Genomic DNA, 23969 nt, shown 5'->3' on the forward strand with positions numbered 1-23969 from the left:
GGAACACATGCTATGCCAAGTACAATAGACTCAAATCTGGTTATACTTGGCCGCCGTTAATATACTCATTCCTTAATACCCACCTCAGCCGTTGGCGCTAAAGTAATCTCCAGGACTCGGAAGATCACCGAGAAGAGGTTTCCACTCGCTAACGCTGCCTTTCCAGTAGTACGTACTGGAGCCTAGTATAGGTCGTACAGACTCGCAAGTGTGGAGCCCAAAGAATCTGTAATGCGTTATAGAATCATACATAGCTTCAGGGCCAAGACCGAGGTTGGACGGGAATCCTTCAAATAGTTTTATTCACGAGTTTTCTGCGTGCTTAGGACTAGCACAACCGGCCTGCCGAGCAAATAGTTGCGATGGGGGCATGCAGGATAATTAATAAAGATATTATACTATCGGATTCGATATAGCATGATTGAGAGAGTGGCTTAGCTACGGTTACTCCTGGAGGTTGCGGAGGGAACTCGTACGAGGTAGACAAAAATAACTCACGCAAAGACAACAGAAAGGGGAAATTAATCATGTATTCTGGAAAGTTATGCATCAAAGAAGAGCAGTGCCCTGGTGCCCTGGTGCCCCGTTGCCCCGTAATTGTATAACTCTATGCAGTCTTCTAGTCCAGCCGATGCATCTATCACGCAACGCGCAGATATTCTCCTGCGGAAACTTTCAGGTACATTGAAATGCACCTCTAGGCACCCAGGGACAGAGTACTTAGCTCTAGCCGAGCCAATAACACTTAACATCAAGGAGGAGAAAAGATGGATAACGCGTCGTGCTAACAGATTTAATCTATTGCGGGCAAGCACGTGGGACTCCTGTTGGCGGAGATCAGCTGCCGATTTACCCTAATTGTCAATGATCGTCTCTTTCGGCAGCAACGGAATACATACTGGAAAAGAAAGTAACTCCTTCGCCCTCGTAACCTGAGGAAAGGAAACGAAAGAAAGTCCTATATAAAGGACGCTTGTTCCGCGATGGGACCTACTGAACAATTGTCTTTCCTACCAGAACCGTCGCCATGCATTTCCCGCTCACTCTCGCTGTCCTGCCCCTCGCAGCCCAGGCTGTAAACATTATTTCCGGCAACGATGACGGGTGGGCCGAGAAGAACATCCGTACTCTCTACGATACGTTGACTGCGGATGGTCACTCGGTCGTGATTTCGGCGCCAGCGGAAAACAAGAGCGGAACAGGTATGCTCATTCCTTTGCTCTCTCACACTAGGATCTAACCAATTGCACAATCTAGGCTCCTCGGACGCAGAGCCTACGGAATTGACCGAAGCCTGCGAATTTGACAGCTGCCCAGAAGGCAGCCCCGCAGTGGGAAACAACGCTACCCAACCGCGCTGGAACTACGTGAATTCATACCCCGTCACGTCGATCAAATATGGTATCCAGAACCTCTCGACCACCTATTTCAATGGCAACCCAGAACTGGCCGTCACTGGTCCAAACGTCGGCGCCAACCTAGGAGTGGCGAACGCCATTTCCGGCACGGTAGGCGCCGCCTGCTACGCCGCGCACGACGCGGGTATCCCAGCAATCGCCTTCTCGGGCTCCAGCGGTTCTGCGACCGCATGGGATGATCCCACGCCTGAGTATGCTACTATTTACGCCCAATTGGCGACCAAGGTCGTCGACAAGGTCGTGGCTGCCGGCACGCCCTATCTCCCTGAGGATGTCTACCTTAACGTCAACTTCCCCAAGGTAGACGACTGCGCCAGCGTCGACGACTACAAGTTTGTGCTGTCGCGCATTTACACCGCTGTGCCGCTTTTTTCGGGCGATGATGTGGAAACCTGCAGCAACGATAAGCGACTGCCGACTGAGACCAAGGTCACCGGTTCGGGCTGCTACGTGAGTATCTCGGTGGGCAATGCGTCGAACAAGAGGGATGCGAATGCGTCGGTCCAAGAGGAGGTGCTGAACAAGTTGGGCGATTTCCTGACTTGTCTACCCTAATTAGCTTGACTGATTGCGCCACGATCCACTGGCTCGGAGATGCATGGTTAGGGTAATTTATATTAAAACCGTTGCGTGGCCGCTTGGTTGCATGCTATTGGCAACGTTGTACAGTTTCCATAATTGAGTTAATTAATATTGGTGTCATAACTTAAGTTGGCCTAAACCTGCCGACTGTTAAGCATTCTTGTCTCTGAATCGTAGTGTTACCCTTTAGGTCTGCAGTTAAGCTTACTGCATATTTGTTTGAACTTAGGAAGGTAGCTCTGTGAGCCCGAATCCTTCATCATGCAGAGAATAGGCTAGCAGGGATGGCTGCATAACATGAGACGCATTAAGCGCTTTATCTACTTAATTAGTTAAAATCTCCGAAAGATAAAACTTACTAGATTAGGCTCAAAAAGGCGCACAGCGCGGTAGACATATCTAACATATTGCGTGGGTTATGGCATCCATCGAATGCAGTAGCACTTTTACAAGCAAAACTATTTAGCACTAGACGCAGTAGTCCTACAAAAGCCGCCTCCGATTGGTAGCTATCAAGGGGACGGTCACGGCCTGAGACAAGAAATGCGTTAGCTGTCATTCCATCGAACGGTGCCTTGCATATTAAGTTAGAACCCACTCCCCGCCAAGTCAGGAACAGGATCAGTCCGAGAGAACCCTGACTTATCCACTGACGATCCTTTCAGGTACCACGTTCCTGATATCGTTCTGTTGGCCGGATATCGCACTCTTCCGCGAGGAGTGTCCCGCATGTGATCGGCATAACGTCGGAGAATTATTCGCGCGATGGAATAGGGATCGACGAACTACGCTGAGTGGTTCGGTCGCTCGTATAAATAGTAATGGGCGTCTTGTAGGTACAATGTCGGTCAATCGAATGATCGTCACCCTCAAACAGTCTCCAATATGGTCTCGAAACTCCTTCTCCTTACCGCTGCGCTGTCGCAGCTCGTTCAGGGCGGTCTCATTCGCCGAGAATCCATTGATCATGACAAAGTGGTGGGATTTCCTGAGACGGTTCCCTCCGGAACCATTGGCGATGTGTACAAGGCGTATCAGCCGTTGCTGAAAGTCGTCAATGGATGTGTCCCGTTTCCTGCCGTTGATGCGCAGGGTAACGTCAAGTAAGCACGAAATACCTCGTCATAACCCGGTCGAATCAAGCATACTAAGTACGAACAGCGGCGGTCTCGACATCTCAGGCTCCAGCAACGGCGACTGCTCCAAGAGCGATGGACAAGTCTACGTCCGCGGTGGGAAGTCCGGTGACAAGTATGCCCTCATGTACTCGTGGTACTTCCCCAAGGACCAGGCCGCGCCCGGTATGGGACACCGCCACGATTGGGAGGGTGTGATCGTCTGGGTCTCTGACCCGGCCAAGACATCCGCGGACAATATTCTTGCCGTGTGTCCATCCGGTCATGGCAAATGGGATTGCTCGACGGACGGTTACACGCTCCAGGAGACACATCCGTTGATCAAGTACTACAGTGTCTGGCCTGTGAACCACCAGTGCGGCCTTACGACGGAGGTTGGCGGATCTCAGCCTTTGATTGCCTATGAGAGTTTGCCGGAGCCTGCGAAGAATGCGTTGGAGTCAGCGGACTTCGTCAAGGCAAATGTGCCGTTTAAGGAGGAGAACTGGACTGAGAATCTGGGGAAGGCTACTTTCTAAATTCTAAGCACTGTAAAGGTTTTGCATGAGTGAAGCATATGTATAGGATAGGACACAATGTATATAATGTTTAAAATGAGGTAAACCATTCGACATAAATTTTCTAGTTGCAAAACGCTTAGAAGAGCGATTTCAGCATGTTTTCCAGCTCTGCAACATCTCGATTACTCCAACGTGGCTGTCCTTTTTTAATCTTTATATTATTCATTTCTCTTTGCTGAATCATGAGTGAGAATTACAAGGTATGAATATTCACAAGCGAAAGTGAAATAAATGCTGGCAGCAGATTCACACCTCACCCCGGGCAGACAGTCTAGCTTTAGGTATTAAGCTATACAACTAACCTCGCAAAGATTGCCCTAACATCTTCCTGTTACTGATGGTGTTGCATAGTAATGTAACTTGCCTCCACTACTTTAATATCCGGAGACTAAAGATTGATGATGCTCTCGCATTGTGCATTTTGTTAGCTTGAGTGTGGTATTAAACTAATCTAGTCGTCAAGTCTAATTCATAGAATGTCAGAGAAATGGTTCTAGTAATTGATGATACGCGGTAGCCTTCACCACAGTGAAAATAAACTACAGTTTAGAGAGAGCAAGCAATTCACTACGCGGATAGGATAGGCTAGACTAGTACAAAAACTATAGTCAATTGAGGCTACGGCTCATATGAGCTCACAGAAAAGAATCTATAATACAGTTTTTGAAAGCATTCCTATTTCCCTTCAGCGCACACAATATCTTGGGCCCTAATGATATCTTCCGTTGAAGTCTTCAGTTGGCGTCAATCCTTAGCGGGAGGCAGCAGCAGAAGAGGAGGGAGCAGCCGAAGAAGAGGGAACAGCCGAAGAAGAGCGAGAGGGAGTGGCGGCAGCGGAAGAGGATGGGGCGGCCGAAGAGGAGGCGCCAGAGCCCGAGGCAGGGGTGGTAGCAGCGGCGCCAACAGTGAGGGCGGTGCCGGTCGAGGTGATGGCAGAGGTGGCCTGGGTGACTCCAGTGGCGGCGCCAGTGTAGAGGGTAGGACCGGGGACTGGGTAGCTGGAGACGGCCTGGTAGATGTTGAAGATGATGCCATCGCCGGTGGGGGTGTAGAGCTCAGTTCCAACGACACCAGCGGGCTTGTCAGCACCATCACCGTTGACTTTAAGGTTGAAGCAAGAGGGGTAGTTCTGAGCACCACCCTCGGTGCCGGCGGAGTGAAGAGCGATCAGCTCGTGGCGGAGGACATAGTATCCCGGAGCGATCGACTTGGGGATCTCGACGAGCCAGGTGTTGTTGTTCTTGATCAACTGGTCGTCACCCCAGACACCGGGGACGCTGGAGCCATCAACAATACCGACACCATCGATCTTGAAGAACTCAAGAGAGGTCTTGTCAACCGAAGCACAGTTGGGCTCACAACGGGCAAGGTAGTCAATGACAGGGCCGTGGTGAGATTCGGGCCATGGGGTCCATTGAAGGCTGATGCGGTCTCCAGCGTTAACCTCGACGTAGCCCTTACCAGCGGTAGCGTTCTGGTGGCAGATGATGTCGGGGGAAGAGTAGTCATCAGGGGCAAGAGGGCCGTTGCCAGTGTTGGGAGTGGTCCAGGCGGCTACAGTGGGGGCATTTTCGCCCATGTAGGGGAAAGAGTTGATATCAAATCCCTCGTAGTAGACGCCGTTGATCACAATGTTGCTGACATGGCCGTGGGCAGCGACCTTGGTGGCCGAGAGGAGGGCCGTCAGAAGGGAAGCAGATTGAACGTGACGCATTTTGTCAAGGCAAAGAAAGAACTTCAGTCAAAGAAGGGAGCTAAGTAGTGAAAGAGTGATAGATGCGAACCAGCGCAACGAATGTAATGATTTAGCCGGATAGGCAAAGAATAAAGATGTCGAAAGAAAGACCGGGTGCTTGAACGGATGAAAAGAATGGGCGAGTCCATTGTCCTTTTTAAACCACGAAGATGAATATGACCGTCACCCTGTATCTCACACCTCAAACGACCGTTCATATTTTCTGCATGCACGATGACCCATCACTTGCGTGCCCTGGAAGGATAACCCGAAGAAAAGCCACCAGACATTGTGGTTCCACAAGCGCCGAAGTAATCAATGTGAGATTATACGGTGAGCAAAGGGCTATTGGATGTAGGCTTCGACTGGATAGGGTATTTTCTCGGATCTTCCACCGAGGATACCGACTCTGCCAGGAGTTTAAGCGTAGCAGATTGATTTAAATTGGCGCCGATCCCCGTTAGTCGGTTTGGGGGTGAAATTATCCGTAGCATGGATCCACCACTCACGCCCTTGAAAACCCTTAGCCGCGACAAGAGTGGAGATGGTCTAACTAATAATAATGGTTATTATCCCTAATGCAGTCCTAGTGTGCTTTATCGCTGGAATGTAAACCCTGATTGCTGGGATTACCTCACTCCAGAAGGTTGTTTCAGGTCCATGTTGACTGTCACACCATCATGAAGACAAGTCTACGGAATTCGCGAATCGACTGGTGTGTAGACATGGCAAAGACCCCAAAAGTTGCCGAGGAATTATACCAGCTTTGCATTCTTCCGCCTCTAATAAGCAGCCAAGCCGGGGAATTATTGTAATGTAATATTAATATTTACCTTACTGACTCAAGATCATCCTTCGCTCCGAGCTCGGGCCCATAAAGCACTCTATGATGATTCTCAGTGTCTTTTCATTGGCCTTCTGGGACCTGAAAGACCACTATTGAGTACCAAAGCTCATATCATATCTGCAGCTAAAGGGAGAGCGAGGCTTTATTCATCTAATGGGGCAGAGGTGGAGAGACTATTGGTTCCACAATCCAAATTCATATCCACCATATACCAGCAGCTTGTCGAAGGCAATTGGACTGCAGTCCCATCTAGCTCTATACTAGATCATTTTGGTCATGCAAAAATTCGAAACTCTCACATTCAGCTACTACGTATCAACGACCGACTCAAGGTATCTTTGGGGTGCGATGATCTATCTCACTGACATTTTTGGTCGTCACTGTTGGATCCGTATAAATAGCTGGTGCAGGAACCAGCATATTATTTCACGTCCCTTTCCTGAACATGCTTCTAGAGTTCATGTGGATACTATATGGTTCATAGCGCCAGTATTAAGATACTCCCGCATCCAAATAGGCACTGAAGTCCAACCCCCTTCGTGTCTACCATGCTGCAAAACACGGCATAGACATAGAATCTAAGCCACACAAGATGGATACACTTCCCTTCCCCCTTCATCTGCCCCATAGATTGTCGGCCTTTCTGAAGTAGCATTGCAAATATGATCATCCTACTCATACGAACCCCTGATCTGAAAAAAGAAGTCATACCTCAGTAATTATTCACTTTTAGAAGACATATAGGAGAGGAATTAATTGTGAAGAATGGAAGTTTCTGTGAAGATCCCATATCATATCGGTTAATCAAACTCATAATTAACCAGTAGCCAGCATAGTTACCGGTTGACCAAAAGGCCAAGGCTGGCGGTTGTTCTAGCCTTCGACCAAACTATACCCAACAGAAAAACAATAGAAGCCGTAAATGCTAATTGCGTATTCAATCTCCATACTGAACGGGATATTGTTCGTCAGTGAAATCTATCAAGACCTGACGAGGGTATATGCTGTCATCTAAAGGGTGATTTGATTGTTCATAATGGCTATAGATACTTTTGTTAGACTATTACATTACTAGGACTGTTGATAATACTGTAGGGTTATGTGTGCGTTGGAAACCTTGCTAAGGTGCTCCTGTGGCTTCGTTTGTCTCGCAGGAGGAATTTGCCATTAATCGGCTATTGTATCGCCAGACATACTAGCGTCGACAATAAGGGCAACGAAAAGACTGGATGTGCACTTAAGCTAACAAGAGTGCTACAAACGAAAGGGACAATATAAAAGGAATGGATGAGAGGAATGTAGGAAAAAGAAGAGGGGAGAAAATTTCTAAAAAAGAATGACCGACGCAGGGATCGAACCTGCAATCTCTTGATTCGTAGTCAAGCGCCTTGCCATTGGGCCAGCCGGCCAATTGTTGAGATAACAACACTCTAATTAATATTATTAGCCATAAATAACCATAAACCGCTTTCCCCTGCCTTAGCATTAGAATTGACCCAAAATCGTAATCGCGACATGCTCTTGGCATGGATTGCTGAGAGATGTCACAACAGTTTTTAAAGACCACTGATTCTATCCTTTTTCTCATTCTCAGCTCTAGCAAGGTCCTATATACTCAGTTCTTCTTACGGTAATTTTAGAAGTTATAGTTTGTAGAGTAACCAATATTATGTCAAATGTGGTAAGCAAAAATATATATCTACGGATAAATATACAAAATACGATCACCGAGACGTGAATTGTACCTCAGAAACGGCTTAGCAAGTATATATTCTGTTCTGTGATATTTTGAGTATCTATTGAAAATTCCAAGAAAAGCAAAAGACAAAATCAATTGAGCACGGACAACTTTACAGGACTATATATACAACGCACACGAACAAACAACTTCTGGTTATAAGTGTCTGTTTTGAACATCTTCTAGAAAAAAAGAGGAAGCAATATCTTCGGGTAGTTTGGAAGATGGTGACAGGTATCTAAGGATACCAATATTTCTTCTAACCATGTAAGGCCCTGTGAGACCTTTAGTTGAGGATTTTCAAGTCATACACCATCTACTCAGAGCTATCAGTACCAGCTACAATGATCTCACCCCATTGGTTAAATTGAACAGCATATGGTAGATCTGTATCGCATTCCTTTGGCATGTCTACCCCGAGCCAACGATAAAAGACATCTATGCAGAGCTAAGTATACATACAAAATAATCGACATGCGTGCTTGTGCTGCATGCCCAGCAGTAAATAAACCGACAACTGAAGCCACTATTTCAGGAGTGCTCCATCGAGTACCGACCTCCTCCAACGAAACCCATAATTGGCCACTCAATGAGTCATCTATTTCAGCTCACCCTGTCCATTGCACATCTTCAGAGGGTACTTGTCACCCAGGCAAGTGGTGATCACACCTTGCACCCAGTCCAGCTTGGCCTGCTGGTAGGAGACGCTCTTCCGGTCGAACGAATCAGCCTGGAAGTACTCATATTGACCCTTGCCAGGAGCTCCGCTGAAAACATATCCCCGGCGGCGGTGGGTCAAGGGGTTGCTAACAATGGCACCCCACTTGTCCTTGGGGATCGTCATGGTAGCCGTGCCGGTAAGGGTATTGGTAACAGTATCTTGGTAGTTGATGCTGGCGCCAATCTGGAGCCACTTCTCGACAGTCGCAGTGAAAGACGTGCCAACGCTGATACTGTTGGCAACGCTCTGACCGGCGGCAATGGCGACAGTTGCGTCGGCTCCGTTGGCGTGAGTGATGGGGGACATGGCGATATCCCAGCCAAGGAATTCCTGGTCGGGGAGAGGGATGATGAACTGGGCATCACCGCGCTTCTGAAGACCGGTAAAGCCGTCGGACTTGAGAGAGCGAGGGAGGTTATCGGTCGGGGGCTCGAGTGAGATACCATTTAGGTGAGACTCAAGGTCCTTTCTCTCAACAGCCTTGGTAGTGCCATCACCGAGGACGAGGATGGCCTTATCAGCGGAGACTTGATCGGCGGGGAGAGCCGTAGTGAGAGCACTGTTGGCACAGAGGGAAGCTAGCAAGACGAAGGGCACCTTCATGATGTCGAGTTGAGCAACAGGATTGCTACAGATGTATTAAACGGGATTGAAAAGGCTGTTGGAGAGAGAGCAAGTCGGAGAGAGGGAGGTCAATGACGGGAGGGAGGCTTCTATATAGAGTCTGGCCAAGGGGAGTGTGTGGATTTCTTCTTGAAAATCTAACGAGACCAAATATCATAATGAATACCTCCAAATCAGGAGCCGCTCTCGGCATAGCTGACGTGCCATCACCATGGGTTGTCGGAAGATTGACAGGCGATCCATCCGTCTCGTTTGGAAGGAATTCTCCGAGGATTGCCCGGAAACAGATGAGCTTCTTAGAAACAGTCCAAGACTAAAGGATCTTGTACTAGTTGAATATCACCCCAATATTTGGAAGGCAGCAGTAGATAGCCAGCATGTAGGGGACAACAATTCCCGCATATTAATCTAATTAACTTTATGCTCAAGAATGTACGTACTCAGACATAGGGTTCATGTTCCTGTCGATCATCGGTCGTGGACCCAAGATGCCGGGCCATTGGCCATGATTTAACGTTAACTCAGACCACTGCGGGCCTTATTTCTTGGAGAGACATTCAGGAACTTGGTGAGGTGGAGCAAGACTGACGAGCTTTCCCCAGGGATCAGTAGCATGGGGGATAGTCATACACTATCACACATTTGATTGCACCTAGCCCCACAATCGTCAACGAACTACCAGTAGAATGAATTCTGATGGCCTCACTATGGAGCACAGCCACTGTTATCAAGGCTCTAATCTACAGTTTTGCCACCCGCTATTCCTTTGCCTTACTATGCTGTACCCCGAGGGCATCCACATCGCCCAACCGTGTTGATCGCTTCCAAAATGATCGACTCGGGTATCCCCACGTGGCTCCGATTGGATCTACAGGTGAGACAATAACGTGCTACTAATGCGACGAAGGATGAAACGCAGTCCTGCATATGCATTTAATGTCCAGAAGTGAAACATTTCCCGCGCTGGGAGACGTTCTCTAGCCGGAAATAGAGTCCCGGATCGCTGCCGGTACCTGCATAATCAACGGCCAAGCATATCATTCTGATACCGGTCATGTTGTGAGGAGTCTTGTCGGTTCGCTGATTGTGATCATGGGATCTACATGGGGAATCTTCGGATATTTCGCCTGGGACCAAGACATGCAATTACCATGACAGGAGCCCCGGGATCGGCTGTGTACACATATACTGTGCCATGAATACTTTTGATGACCGTTCGTCATCTTTCTTAAGTACTACCGTTGCTCGCAAACGTCAGGAGTTCAATCTAGGATTCCAAACCCCCAGCATACCACCTACCGTTTCTCACTTCTTCCTCGGGACATAACATAAGCAAACATGAAGGCATCCCTCTCTTTGATTGTTGCAGCTCTGGCCGCTGGGTACGAGAGATCTTTCGCCGTCTAATCCATTAGGACCTATGGCAGTATTAACGGTTCTCTAGTGTCGTTGCGGATCTTCACTATACTGGTGTTTGCGTTGACACCAACGGCGGTGTGGTACGTGTGACCTCATCTTGTTTTTTTGTTCATTTCTTTTTTTTCTTTTTTTAAAAAAAATAATAGTCAATCTAACACTTTGTCTAGGATGCCTACAACCGAGCTGCCACTGAGAAGGCTTGCGCCGCGTACAAGAAGCGTAACACCGGTAACAAGCAATGGGATCAGTGCCCTGACTGCACGGTGAAGAACGAGAAGGACCTCCTCTACTACTGTGACTCTGCCGCCCAGCACATTGGAGGTGACGAGTTGAACTATTACTGCAAGCAGAACGGCGCTGGTGGCAGTGTGGCCTGGTAGATGCAGTTTCGTGGACTTGATTAGGGACAACGCAACTATAGTGGATGGGTTTGGGTTAGTCGGAAGGCAGCCAGCGAGTATTGTACCTCTTTTCCAACATGTATATCACAGAATATTCTCCTGGTTAATGGGCCCTCGAAGGGTTCTGCAACCAAAGGGCGACACGCACTTATCGTTAGTTCGAACCAACCTGTACTTGAAACACTAGTCCAAGGAACGAACCACGCAGCGAATCTAATAGAAAGACGTCATCTCCATAAGGAATACTCATAGTCCGCAAGGATGACTCATAAAGCCCATCCAGGTATTCAATATAATAGTGTGGTTATAGACCATCGCGTTGGTTTAAGCATTGTAGCTTCCGTTGCATTGGTGAAGCTGTGGGTAATTTAGGAATATAGGGCCATCATACAGATATGCACGAACGCCTTGCTTGTTCATTACTACTTAATAGCGCTTACTAGCAAAACATGAAATTCTGAGTGATGTAATCATCGTGAGTGCCATGTATCTCTGTTGTAACGTGCGCCACAGCATTTCGGTTCATTCTATGTGAGGTTGGGTTATCAATTCAGGCCCTAGTAATAGACAACCTGGTGAGATCTACAAATACCCAAGGTTCGCATTATAAAAAAAAAAGCAGGGAGCCAAGATTAAGTTGTGAAGTTGTGAAGTAAGGCACGTAGTGAAACACTGGCATGGTTGACATAGACCCTGGTCGTGATGCATGGGTATTAAGAAAATTTAATTAGTATGAATGCTAACAAAATAAGATCACGCGCACATTAAACATTATCGACCGTTCGAATATCATTATCTTATAACCAATTATCTGCCTAGCTCGGAAACAGTTCATCAGGAGTCCCAAAAGGAGTATCAAGTGAAATCGAAAGAGAACGTTGATGCATTTCATTGTATCCCTCTTCGCCATTCTCCGCTGTTCATGAAATATCAAGGTCGATGAGTTCGTAGTATGTCGATATTATCGTGATTAAACATTATATGAAGGTCGGGAACGGCAGTATTAAGCATTAACAGTCAAATATATGGGTCGTAGGTTGTCATGATTTTCATCACGAAGCGGATATTGTCGCTAATAAGCGCCTTAAATATTCGTCTTGTGGGGTTGCTTCCGATGGCGGTCACAAGCCCAGCAGGCCCAGACAAACAAAACAAAATGAAGGACCCTGTTCAAGTCAGTCCAAGTACCGTTTCAAATGCAAGGGCTGTTGTTCATCTTACGAAGTGAGCAAGGCCATCGCAAATCCAAAAAACTCAACCTTCGGCAACGTGGTATCCGTGCAGATGGACCTACGACAGGAATAGCCCCCTTTCGCGATTGGTGTCAACACGATCATCGTGACAAGAGTAGTAGCAAATACTGCTGCAAAAGCAATAAAGTCGAATGCAATATAAACGCCAGGATGGAGGGATCGACGGAGAAGGAGCCAGGCTGTCAAGGGCACAAGTGACCAAAGGACTGCATATGAAGCCTGCTCTGGAATATCAGCTTCCGCAGAGATAGCGTCAGTCAGCAAATTGAGATGGCTCGCTTACAGTAGCTAATATCATGACACACAGCGAAGCGCCATTAAGATCGGTATATACGTGACCGTGGGCTTTTATCGCCCAGGCGAATACCACCAAAGTCGTGAAAGCACTGACAATCGCAGCTGTGCGAAGCGAGAAGATGGCCGGATGGCCATCCAGCAAAAGACGATTTTTGTCTGTCATGGTTGGCCGGCAGAAGAATTTTGGATTTATTGACTTAGAATAAGCTTGCAGTATCTATCCATAATCCAGAAAAGGCTGCAGGATACATCTTTTTGTAAGTTCTTATGGTATAAAGGTTTGTTTATTAGAGTTTCAAGCCACTTTGGTGATCTACACGATAACATCAGCCAAGACCAAACACGAGCTTGAGCTAACACAGCCATAATTGCTAAGTTGGGTACCAGCGACCCATTAGGAATTGGCAACTAAGAGAATTGCGCCAAAAATATACCAGGTGGTACTGTTGCACTGCCCTATGCATGGGTAGTACCCCCATTAAAGTCGTCGCTGACCTCGGCTGGAGATTTGCGGCTGACCAATTAGGAGAAGTGATCATCTAACTGTATTGTTTTGGCTTCCTAGTTTCCTTCATTGGCTGTATTCTCGGAGGCCCTTAATGAACCTGGTATTAGGCCATATGCATTTTTTTTCTGGGTCCGCTATAAGGTCAATCACAAGAACCATCGGGAGCTCAGACCAGCCCAAGTACTATATACCATAATCAATATTGCACCGTCAGTACGTACATAGTATTCTGTACGTGTGAAAAAAATTCATTTTTATTTTAGTTTTTGGCTTGTTTTATTTGCTCGGACTTTTGCGTGTTCACCCAATATGACTTTACCCATGGAGTTTGAGTGGTAGAGCTCCATGATGATTAGTGTTAGCCTTCCATGGTGTCTTATGTGTACGACATGATATTGGCTAACCTAAAACTGAAGGTGCTGCCGGTCAGTAGGGCCTCGCCTGTATCTGCCTGTAATCACTGGCTTCCTTCCTGTGAGCTTTAGCTTCGTTACTATGGGTGTGAGATGGCAGAGATTGATATGTGAGACCATCGTTCCTCTCTCCGCTTGATAGCAATCGTGGATGGGCTAATCAATACCGAGTCGGTGCCAGGCGACGGCAAGTAATATATTAAACTGCTTTAGTACCCACTCAGAAGCTTGGATAGGGCGCGCTGTGTTTCAAGCTACTAGCCGAGGCTAATGTTGGTTTGGCGAGGAGTTGATGAATGCGGATAATTTACAATGACAATTTGTCCGTAATCATATCGAAGGCAGTCCAAGATAAGTTGAACGTAGCTGATGGATCCTTGTCTCATAGTGTCGATATGCTGACGACTCTCTTCCGTCTAGTAGGGCCGATAGGCGGGGAATCCCGCATCGGGCTTTTCCGATCCCTTCTGAGATTCATGCAGAGAGCTTAGACGCCCAATTTAAATAAACTCCCCATATAAAGGGCGAGTACAGCCACAGAGTGGAAGAAACATAGTAACGAGGACATAGGGTTACTCGACAGTTCTTAACGCAAAGGTAGCGTTACGTTATGGCTTTATAGTTGCAAGTACTTCGCGTCGTATGCTGATCATCATACAATCGACACGAGCAGACGGACGAAGCTTTCGGCCAAGACGCATTGGGTGTTTGACCGCGCGACTTAGACAGAAAAGTACTGTACAGTTGTCAACATACAAATCTAAGATAACTATCATTCATTGATAAGACAGAAATGGACGGAACGCCTAGTTGCGAAGGCAACGATAAGAGGCTTTCAGCCAATGAGACACTTGAAACGCAAAACAAAGCTTCTGTTAATGATACAACTTCTATCCCAGATGGCGGGATCAAGGCCTGGATGCAAGTTATGGGAACGTTTTTCATTTTTTTCAACACTTGGCAAGTTAGAGAAATATAACCCTGTTAATCTGGTCTGACATGTATAGGGGTGTACTGAACACGTTTGGAGCCTATCAGACCTATTATCAGACCCAGAAGCTGTTTCCCTCGTCCTCTTCGAGTATCTCCTGGATAGGCTCTGTGCAGTCGTCTTTGCTCCTAGTCTTAGGTCTAATAACCGGTCCGCTGTATGATGCCGGCTACTTTTATCCCCTTCTTTTTAGTGGCTCCTTCATGATCGTGTTTGGGCAAATGATGCTGAGCCTCTCCAGGGAGTATTACCAAGTGCTGCTATCACAAGGGCTTTGTATCGGTCTTGGAACAGGCTTAATTCTCATTCCTGGCGTTGCTGTTCTCTCCACCTATTTTGACACAAAGCTGGCCCTTGCGAATGGCGTTGCAGCTGCTGGGAGTGGATTGGGTAAGCCATCACGGAAATTATTCGTGCTTTCCTGAAGTACGGGGCGATCCTGACTTTAGTGGCAGGAGGTATTCTGTATCCGATTATCTTCCATCGACTTTTCGAGCAAATTGGGTTTGCATGGACCTGTCGGGCGATTGGCCTCGTCATATTAGTCACGATAGCCATTCCTATCACGGTCTTTCGCTTGCGAGTGAAGCCATCTGGGAAACGGAAACTTCTGGACCTCGTGGCCTTCCGTGAGCCCGCGTATACGTTCTTTGTACTGGGAGGAGCTCTTGAGTTCATCTCGCTCAACATACCATTTTACTATATTCAATACTGTGCTATCAGTGAGGGGATCGTTGCCAATGACCTTGGATTCTATCTGCTCTCAATCTTGACTACGGGGTCAGTTCTGGGGAGAATCTTGCCAAACGTATTTGCCAATGCTATTGGCCCATTCAACATCATCTTTATATGCACGGGTATCTCGGGGGTCATGATGTTCGCATTGGTTAATTTATCTAGCCTAGCGGGAGTAGTCATCGTTGCTCTCCTCTATGGTTTCTTCATAGGAGCATTTGTATCGCTGCCGCCCACCTGCTTTGTCAAGCTTTCCCCGGATCGAGCTCTTATTGGCACCCGAATGGGAATGGGGTATGCAGTAATGACGATCGGAAATTTAGTCGGGACTCCAGCGGCTGGGGCCATCCTGCAAAACCGGGGCTTCAATGCCGTGTGGATCTTCGGGGGTGGGGTTTCGATCACAGGAGGAATAGCTATGATGATTAGTAGGAATTTCCAAGGGGGTTGGAAACTACTAAGTAGACAATAATATCGAGATGGTTGTATACTTGCCCACTCCTGTCATGGAGGAGCCATACGGACAAGCTCAAGCTATATGGCGTGGAACATGGGTCGTCTTCATGCATCCTGAGAAACTGACAAGTTTATTGCTCCTTTTTCTTTTTTTTTCTTTTTTTTTTAAGCTGGTATTTCAGGTAGCCGTTCGCTGCGAATGATCCGCTGGAGGCCGTAGCTGCTCGGATTATTTCTCGATGATAATCTGGGAAGCCTTCCTGCGTGGTTCCCCATATTCAAATAAAATTAACTTCGACTATGGCATCATCCAACCTGTTGGCCAAGAAATCGCCGGTTGCGTGACTCGGTGTTTGTTGCGGCGCGTTGTTAGCCATCTTGGCCTCTACCTAGTTCCTAGGGAGTATATCCGCCAATGAAGCTAAAAGCCAGCTCAAGTGCGTTGCAACCGTAACGACACTGACTCTTGAGACGTTCGATGGAAGCCCATGAGACACTTTGCAAGAGTTTATGCCGGATGGAATGCCTTGGGCACAGGTCGCACACCAACCATGTGACCTGCCGCCCAAATAGGAAATGAGTCTAGTAATATCGGGTCGTGACGACTCTTTTTCCTTTTCTTCTTCTGCTAACCCCCCCGGACAATCTATGAATTAATGAACATTAACATCTACAAGAGAGTCTTGACCGAACAAGAAGTGGGACTGTTATCTCTTGGGACGTTGATCGCTAGTCGAAAAGTTCAAGGACAAAATTCAAGATTAATTCTTCGTTCCCCGTTGATGAATTGTTTATATCTAAACACATTACTCCGTCGACGAACTCTTCAAGGAGCTCAGAACCGCGTGAAAAAGAACTCTGACGGGACGGCATCCGACGCAACCACTCATCGGGTTCCAGCAAAATCGATGAATCGAACTGGTGCTCTCGGACGACCAGGTGTGGTCGCCTTGCAGGGGCGGCATATGTAAGCCAAGCAGTTACGAATCTTGCTATTTCCGCATGCGGATATACCAACCCATCAATTTCCGTGAGAGGAGCGTTCTTGGCCTGCCTCGCACACCTCGGGATGACTGGCTGTGCGCTCTCGGCGCCAAGACTGCCGAGAGGTATCAGGCCGAGTGCGAAAATGCCGATTGCTGTGGTATGACGCCAGAAGGGAAAGGATTGCTGTCGGAGCCTTGAGCTTTGAACCTCCTGTCCAACTGACCTGTGGCTTTTATCGTGATGATCCCCACTACCCTTTTTCCGGCCTCTCTTGGATCGGGCATACCTACAGGGGCATGGTACTGCTACATTTTTCGGACCACATGGCTTACTTATCTGCACTACCGCTGGATATGCCTGCATGACTCCGCCAGCCAGTCATGTTTCTGCTAATAATCAATTTTGGCTCCCATCCTGCTGTAACTCATGTTTGTCGTCGTAATAACCTCCTCTGTTCCCGCAGTGCCCTGTCAACCCGCCACCCATGAAAGGCCGAGAAGCGACCAGATACACTGCTGAAGATCACTAGATCAATCAATCCCGCCGCACTGTTCGTTCGTCGTTGCATAGAACCAACCACATAACCACACAACATTGGCAAAGTGGGCCCTGGGCGGCAGGTTAGGTTTCCTAAATCAAGTCGTCCGGGGCTTCCAAGGACGCCACTGGTGAGTTCTTTGGACTCCAAGCCTCTTGGCCTGGAGACAATATGGAGTCAACGGGCAAAGTCTCCGGGGTGCGTGTTAGCTAATCTGGGGAGGGCCGGTCATCATGCGGAGTCAATCAACTTGACTGGTCAGCAGAATGGCACGGTGACCATCCCTGTTGTTGTATGAGCGGCGGCTCTTCGGCTGGGCCCTTGGAGACGTTAAAAGCGACGGCCTGCCGCTGTCTGAGATCGCGTGGCCCCAGAATTTTCTCCCTCTGCTGCATCTCATTTGCCTATCGTATCCTGCACCTCATCTTAGACTCATTGATCCACGGCTTGGTCCTCCGATCTGAGGTGCTCCGCACCTAGACTCCTGTCATGGATAAGAAAATTAACGACCCTGAAGCGCCTGCCTTGACGTCTCAGCATCTTGAATCAGTCGAGAAGCAAGATGTGGCGGAGACAGCCCGGGTTTGGTCTCGGGATGTTATACAAAAGGATACTAACACCAAGCTGAAGAACCCCCTCGTAGGGTTGACTCGGGAGGAGCTTTACCACGATGTCGAAGAGTTTGCTCGGGAGAAAGATCTCGAGCACATCGTGGAACAGCTCAAACGGGGCGCGCTGGTGGCCCAGGACCCGAAAGCCTTCGAGGACTTGAGTGAGTTGTCTGAAGGGGAGAAGGAACTCCTCCGGCGCGAGAAGACGCACAGATGGAATCAGCCGTTTATGATGTACTTCATGACCAGTAAGCACCCATTCTCACAGAAAGCGTGATCATTTTAATGCTGATGATCTGTAGTTCTCTGCGCTGGCTCCGCAATTGTGCAGGGAATGGATCAAACGGCAGTGAACGGAGCACAAGAGTGAGTGAAATCCACCAATGCAGGTAAGGACTGTGGGTTTAACAGTGGCCAGGTACTACTTTGTGGAGTTCAACATCACCAATCCATGGATGCAAGGCCTAGTGAATGGCGCTCCATATCTTTGTTCAGCTGTTATCGGTTGCTGGACCACCGCTCCGCTCAACCGCTGGTTTGGACGACGCGGTTGTATCTTTATCTCCTGTTTCATCTCGTTTGCTTCCTCCTTTTGGATGGCAGCCGCGCACACTTGGTGGAACCTCCTGCTGGGTCGCTTCTTGCTAGGCTTTGCGGTGGGTGCGAAGTCAACGACAACTCCAGTCTACGGCGCTGAATGTGCGCCTGCCAATATACGTGGTGCCCTGGTGATGATGTGGCAGATGTGGACGGCATTCGGCATCATGTTGGGCTATATTGCTTCTGTCGCGTTCATGAAAGTGACACATCCAACCATCCCGGGTTTCAACTGGAGGCTCATGCTGGGGTCGACCGCTATTCCGTAAGTTTATTCCATGGGGATGACCCACACCAGAGCTATATTCTGTTTGAATTAACACTTCCGAGTCCGTTCTTTGTTTGTATCCAGGTTTATATGTGCCCCGAGTCACCGCGATGGTATATGATCCGCAACCGCTACCAGGACGCGTTCAAGGCACTTTGCAAGCTGCGCCCATCGGAATTTCAGGCTGCGAGGGACCTTTACTACATCCACTCCGCCTTAAAAGTGGAAGAGAAACTCCGCGAAGGCAAGCACCTCTGGCGCGAGATGTTCACCGTCCCCCGTAACCGGCGCGCCGCCCAATCATCTTTCTTCGTCATGTTCATGCAGCAGGTACGTCTTGACGGGTGTTTTAGGCCCTATCTGTATTGCTAACGTCGTTTATAGTTCTGTGGAGTCAACGCAATTATGTATTATTCCAGTTCCATGTTCCGGGATGCCGGATTTGATCTCCGAACGGCACTGGTTGTGTCCCTTGGATGCGGCATCACGAACTGGATCTTTGCTCTCCCGGCGGTGTATACAATCGACACCTTTGGTCGGCGCAACCTTCTCCTGACCACGTTCCCTTTGATGTGCCTGTTCCTGCTCTTTACCGGCTTTTCGTTCTACATCCCCGATCAGACTCCTCGAACGGCCTGTGTCGCAACCGGGATCTACCTGTACATGATTGTTTACTCGCCGGGGGAGGGACCTGTGCCTTTCACATACTCCGCCGAAGCATTTGTGAGTTAATTCGTGCCCTTCTCCCTTGTCGCCGACTCAGGCTAATATAAACAGCCGTTGTACATCCGTGACATTGGCATGTCGTTTGCGACCGCCACAACCTGGGGATTCAACTTCATCGTGTCGCTCACATGGCTCCCTCTGCGGGATGCATTCAGTGTCCAAGGGGCGTTCGGCTGGTACGCGGCATGGAACTTTTTCGGGTGGATTTTCTGCTATTTCTGCCTGCCAGAAACGAAGGCACTCTCCCTGGAAGAATTGGATCAAGTCTTCTCCGTGCCCACTCGCAAGCATATCAATCACTATCGTGGCATGATGCCGTGGTATGTGAAAAAGTACATCCTCCGTCGGGATGTGCCACCACAGAAACAGCTATATGATTACGAGTGATGACAATCAAGGCTTGCGTTTCGAATGACGGGGGCACTGGACTCACGCGTCAGGAGTAAACGATTGATGGCAGTATGGATATTAATAAGGTTTCCGGTTCTAATGAGTAGGGTGTGTTGGAATGGTTTTTGTTTTGCTTGCGCTGCTTGTTGTCCCCACCGGTGGATCATGATTAAGTAGTAGTAGTAGTAATATGACTACTACGAATTATCAATCTGAATACCTTGTCACCATTTAAAGTTTAAAACCCTGACTTATCTGTTCTCCATGCTGCCACCCGACCGAGGTTAGTCCAGGACTCCAGGTAATAGTTTGCCGGGACGACTCCGGGTTGACGGAGTCCGTTTCCCGTTAAAGTTTCCGGGGTTCAGCATCTGGATCGGCCTGGATGACCAGTGGTGTGCGGTGGAACTGTAACCGAACATTCCAAAGAAGCCGAGAGGGGAAAGTCATTGGTCCAGTACCTGCAGGACGCCCCGGCCCTAAGGCAGACTAAGGCATCCTAACTTCCTAAGTTCATTCAACTGAAATTTTCTAGGTTAGTGTGGCTGACGATCTGGCATCCTGAGGCATCCTATTGGATGAAATGTGGCGGTGGCACTCCACATGGGCGCCACCCGACCGGAAACTAATTAGGTAACGGATTCAACACACAGTTGCAGAATATTCCCTCTTTCTCCAGGCGAAGGTGAGTCAGGCGATAATCGCCATGCTCTTCTGACGTCGAACTTGGATTCAATGGCGCTCTTCTTTCATTTCCCTTAGACAACGTCTTCCCCAGAGTGATTGATCTCGACCGGTTGGCGAACGTGGAGTACGTACTTCGGACCGTTGATGTAACTGTGTGGTACCATTCATCAACCTCATTCTCCGCCTTTTCATCCGGTTTTTCCTTTTTCTCTGCTTCTTTGCTAGCTTGTTTTTGTTTTCCGTGACCGCTTTCCTTTCTTCCCCGGTGCCCCTCTGCATCCGGTTGAGAGTCATCTCACGCTGGTCATTAGCCAGTCTAATATCAAACTTTTCCCCCCGAAGCGCACTCATGGCTCCCTTGCCGGACTATCATGAAAGCGCCGTATCGAGTGACCTGAATCAAGACGCAGGATATGATGTCAGCGGCAAGGACACGGAAAAGCAGCAAGAGGGAAAAGGCCGTCCGGAATATCAGGACACTTTTGGTGATGAAGAATACGCCGAGGTGAAGTACAAGGTGTTGAGCTGGTGGTATGTTGTCGGACGATCTCAATTCTAAAACGTTTTCTGCTTACTGACCGGCTTCATGCAGGCAATGTGGTTTTCGTGAGTAACTCTTGGAACTAGTGTTCGGGAAAGTCTACTGACCGTTATGAGTGATGGTCGCGGAAACGGTCTCGTTGGGGATTCTCTCGTTACCCGCCGTGGTTGCTGCCTTAGGCCTTGTCCCGTAGGAAGCCTCATTCCTGGATGCACCTTTTCATATATACTGACACTGACCAAAAGTGCTATTATTCTTCTGCTCGGCCTCGGCCTTCTAGCGACTTATACTGGCTATACCATTGGACAGTTCAGATGGCGCTATCCGCACATCCAAAGCATGGCCGATGCCGGCGAGGTCCTTCTCGGCAAGTTCGGGCGCGAGTTCTTGGGAACCGGCCAGCTTCTGCTGATCATTTTCATCATGGCTAGTCATATTCTTACCTTTACGGTGGCCATGAATACTATCACAGAGCACGGAACCTGTTCCATTGTCTTTGGTGTTGTGGGACTAGTCATCTCATATATCTTATGTTTACCGCGCACATCGTCCAAGGTGTCGTATCTCTCTGTTGCTTGTGAGTGACGGCTGCTACGTCGGAGTTCTAAAAAGGGAATCTACTCACGCTCCCCCAGCTTTCATCAGCGTCTTTAGCGCCGTAATGATTGTCATGATTGCCCTTGGCATCCAACGCCCGTGGCATGGTGGGGTTCAGGCAACCGTCGACACCAGCCTTTACAAGGCGTTCCTTGCTGTGTGCAACATAGTATTTTCTTTCTGTGCGTTACTCTCTCGTCATGTGTCCCTTCGGGCTCACTAACATGCATTTTAGCGGGCCATGTTGCGTTCTTTGGATTCATGTCCGAACTCAAGGATCCAAAAGAGTACCCCAAATCTCTCTTTCTTCTCCAGGGAATTGATGTCTGCCTGTACATCGTCACGGCTATCGTTATTTACTACTATGCTGGCCAGGACGTAACTTCCCCTGCTTTAGGGTCTGCTAGTCCCGTGGTGCGCAAGGTGGCCTACGGTATTGCGCTTCCTACGGTGAGCCCATGAGCGATGTCGGTTGGAAGAAGTTATGTTTTCTAACATCACCATCAGATCATTATCGGTGGAGTAGTCAACGGCCATGTTGCGTGCAAGTACGTCTACGTTCGTCTGTTCCGTGGCAGCGACCGCATGCACAAGAAGGATCTAGTGGCCACCGGGTCTTGGGTGCTCCTTATGTTGCTCTTGTGGATCGTGGCCTGGGTCATCGCGGAGGCGATTCCAGTCTTCAACAATCTTCTGAGCTTAGTTGTACGTTGCTTCGATTATTCCGCGCTTCCGCAATATATCCAACTGACATATATTCTAGGCCTCTCTCTTCGCCAGCTGGTTCACCTGTATGTACTACCAAAATCTGCCCTAGCCCCCAAATCATCCAATACTCACAAATGGAATAGATGGCCTCAGCGCCACATTCTGGCTCTATCTCAACAAGGACCGCCTCTTCGCCACGCCGATGAAAATCTTCCTCACCATTGTCAATGTCCTTATATTCGCGATCGCAGGATGCATCGTATGTTCTTCCCACGCTATCCCAACTGTTCTCTCTGTTCCCCGCTAACCCACCCCATAGTGTGGTCTCGGCCTGTATGTTTCCGGTAAAGCATTGCATGATGACCCCAGTAGCGCTAGTTTCTCGTGTGCAAATAATGCTTGATCTTTTGCATTGTTCCAGCATCGGGCCGGAGTTGTTGTATTATACGCATCAATAATTGTATCTATAGATCATATTTGCTTGGAATGAATTTACAGCCCGCATGGAAAGCGTCCTTCACAGTGGTAACGTATCGATGAAAAATGGTGGAATGCCTACCCATCCGCTTCCCATTTGGGATAGGTGCCTTGCACGTGATATTGAGTCACGGGCAATATTGCCTTTTTGGGTAACTAGCTACGGGGCAACATATAATCGGGATTTGGGCATAACGATGGCCTTGGATCCAATACCTCTATGTGGTTGCACATGTCGAATAGATAGGTGCTTGTGTGATCATGGACTTGCCGTTGTGGTTAATACAACTTACAGCTGTGCAGTAAAGTTTATTAGAGTACTCTAAGTTTTAACTAGTATCCATTTAACTTTAAAATATATAAAGTTATCAACACAGTTCTGTTTTATATATTCCGTAAACTCTATAGGATTGGCTGCTTCACTCCGTATTATTTAAGTTTCAACAAATAGAATAGTCCTTCACTATTGTGGTAGGGGTGAATGTAATGCTTGAATCATGAGTAGGGAGTAATTGTGCCGCGCTGATACCTATAGGCCATAGTGCGTTATAGTAATGGAGGGAAAAACCGTCCATAATGACCCTTTGTGTATGTTTGTTGCCTTCATCTAATAAGGGTCCTTATAGTCCTAGTATTCACGAGAGATCTAGGCGTGGTAAAGCTATCCTGCTTTTCCATATTCTATATCAATTCTGGCCTTCTTGTCTGCGGGTTGCCTCTGCTAGGCTTGTCTAAACACGTTCTCTCACAGATGTATAAAGCAAATGGTTGGATTGTCAATAGCTGGGAAAGGGCCTGCTAAAGGAAATAGGCACACCGCAGACAAAGAGCAGTATTTACAATATGAGCGATAATAAAACAGGAACACTTGGAGCCCTCTATACGTGGAAGTAATGGTGTTTGTTCAGTAGGTTGTCCGTTCCCGTCCCTCTTGTCATCAGAAACCACCTGCCGAGATTTTCCCCACCCAAATGAGTCTAAGCAATAGCAAGAGTAGAACAGGATTGC

At 48.1% G+C, this 23969-nt stretch overlaps 10 protein-coding genes and 1 non-coding gene across 11 annotated transcripts; 6 read left to right on the forward strand and 5 right to left on the reverse strand.

Moving 5' to 3' along the window:
* Nucleotides 1-1027: 1027 nt before the first annotated feature.
* BDV38DRAFT_280002 (5'/3'-nucleotidase SurE) lies at nt 1028-1973 on the forward strand (the record flags this gene model as incomplete). The annotated part of the gene is made up of 2 exons (XM_032059189.1): nt 1028-1202; nt 1258-1973. The coding sequence occupies 2 exons, from the start codon at nt 1028-1030 to the stop codon at nt 1971-1973; spliced, it is 891 nt and encodes a 296-aa protein (XP_031916565.1).
* Nucleotides 1974-2794: 821 nt separating this feature from the next.
* BDV38DRAFT_290221 (NPP1 family protein) lies at nt 2795-3654 on the forward strand (the record flags this gene model as incomplete). The annotated part of the gene is made up of 2 exons (XM_032061431.1): nt 2795-3103; nt 3162-3654. Exons 1-2 carry the CDS (start codon nt 2886-2888, stop codon nt 3652-3654), a joined length of 711 nt encoding a protein of 236 aa, XP_031916566.1. The 5' UTR covers nt 2795-2885.
* Nucleotides 3655-4447: 793 nt separating this feature from the next.
* Nucleotides 4448-5410, reverse strand: BDV38DRAFT_269075 (putative endo-1,4-beta-glucanase; the record flags this gene model as incomplete). Its single annotated transcript, XM_032056902.1, has 1 exon — nt 4448-5410. One exon carries the CDS (start codon nt 5408-5410, stop codon nt 4448-4450), a length of 963 nt encoding a protein of 320 aa, XP_031916567.1.
* Nucleotides 5411-7615: 2205 nt separating this feature from the next.
* Nucleotides 7616-7687, reverse strand: BDV38DRAFT_t71. The gene has a single exon. It is a non-coding gene; the product is annotated as a tRNA-Arg (tRNA).
* A 927-nt stretch (nt 7688-8614) lies between these two features.
* Nucleotides 8615-9340, reverse strand: BDV38DRAFT_280005 (uncharacterized protein; the record flags this gene model as incomplete). The annotated part of the gene is made up of 1 exon (XM_032059190.1): nt 8615-9340. One exon carries the CDS (start codon nt 9338-9340, stop codon nt 8615-8617), a length of 726 nt encoding a protein of 241 aa, XP_031916568.1.
* A 1359-nt stretch (nt 9341-10699) lies between these two features.
* BDV38DRAFT_280006 (uncharacterized protein) lies at nt 10700-11160 on the forward strand (the record flags this gene model as incomplete). Its single annotated transcript, XM_032059191.1, has 3 exons — nt 10700-10743; nt 10806-10860; nt 10948-11160. 3 exons carry the CDS (start codon nt 10700-10702, stop codon nt 11158-11160), a joined length of 312 nt encoding a protein of 103 aa, XP_031916569.1.
* Nucleotides 11161-12265: 1105 nt separating this feature from the next.
* BDV38DRAFT_280007 (uncharacterized protein) lies at nt 12266-12894 on the reverse strand (the record flags this gene model as incomplete). Its single annotated transcript, XM_032059192.1, has 3 exons — nt 12266-12347; nt 12403-12653; nt 12718-12894. The coding sequence occupies 3 exons, from the start codon at nt 12892-12894 to the stop codon at nt 12266-12268; spliced, it is 510 nt and encodes a 169-aa protein (XP_031916570.1).
* Nucleotides 12895-14445: 1551 nt separating this feature from the next.
* Nucleotides 14446-15850, forward strand: BDV38DRAFT_269076 (major facilitator superfamily domain-containing protein; the record flags this gene model as incomplete). Its single annotated transcript, XM_032056903.1, has 3 exons — nt 14446-14612; nt 14660-15033; nt 15099-15850. 3 exons carry the CDS (start codon nt 14446-14448, stop codon nt 15848-15850), a joined length of 1293 nt encoding a protein of 430 aa, XP_031916571.1.
* Nucleotides 15851-16510: 660 nt separating this feature from the next.
* On the reverse strand, nt 16511-17516 carry BDV38DRAFT_18879 (uncharacterized protein). The gene has a single exon (XM_032052226.1). It carries the CDS (start codon nt 17182-17184, stop codon nt 16564-16566), a length of 621 nt encoding a protein of 206 aa, XP_031916572.1. The 5' UTR covers nt 17185-17516; the 3' UTR covers nt 16511-16563.
* Nucleotides 17517-20229, forward strand: BDV38DRAFT_18880 (uncharacterized protein). The gene is made up of 6 exons (XM_032052227.1): nt 17517-18218; nt 18273-18336; nt 18389-18832; nt 18898-19165; nt 19220-19558; nt 19613-20229. The coding sequence occupies exons 1-6, from the start codon at nt 17849-17851 to the stop codon at nt 19946-19948; spliced, it is 1821 nt and encodes a 606-aa protein (XP_031916573.1). The 5' UTR covers nt 17517-17848; the 3' UTR covers nt 19949-20229.
* A 371-nt stretch (nt 20230-20600) lies between these two features.
* BDV38DRAFT_239813 (transmembrane amino acid transporter protein-domain-containing protein) lies at nt 20601-23078 on the forward strand. Its single transcript, XM_032053808.1, has 10 exons — nt 20601-21169; nt 21231-21244; nt 21296-21368; nt 21425-21756; nt 21815-21958; nt 22012-22226; nt 22284-22481; nt 22540-22567; nt 22628-22743; nt 22804-23078. The coding sequence occupies exons 1-10, from the start codon at nt 20988-20990 to the stop codon at nt 22885-22887; spliced, it is 1386 nt and encodes a 461-aa protein (XP_031916574.1). The 5' UTR covers nt 20601-20987; the 3' UTR covers nt 22888-23078.
* The last annotated feature ends 891 nt before the right edge of the window (nt 23079-23969 follow it).

The sequence above is a fragment of the Aspergillus pseudotamarii genome (assembly GCF_009193445.1).
Source record: "Aspergillus pseudotamarii strain CBS 117625 unplaced genomic scaffold BDV38scaffold_11, whole genome shotgun sequence".
NCBI lineage: Eukaryota > Fungi > Ascomycota > Eurotiomycetes > Eurotiales > Aspergillaceae > Aspergillus > Aspergillus pseudotamarii.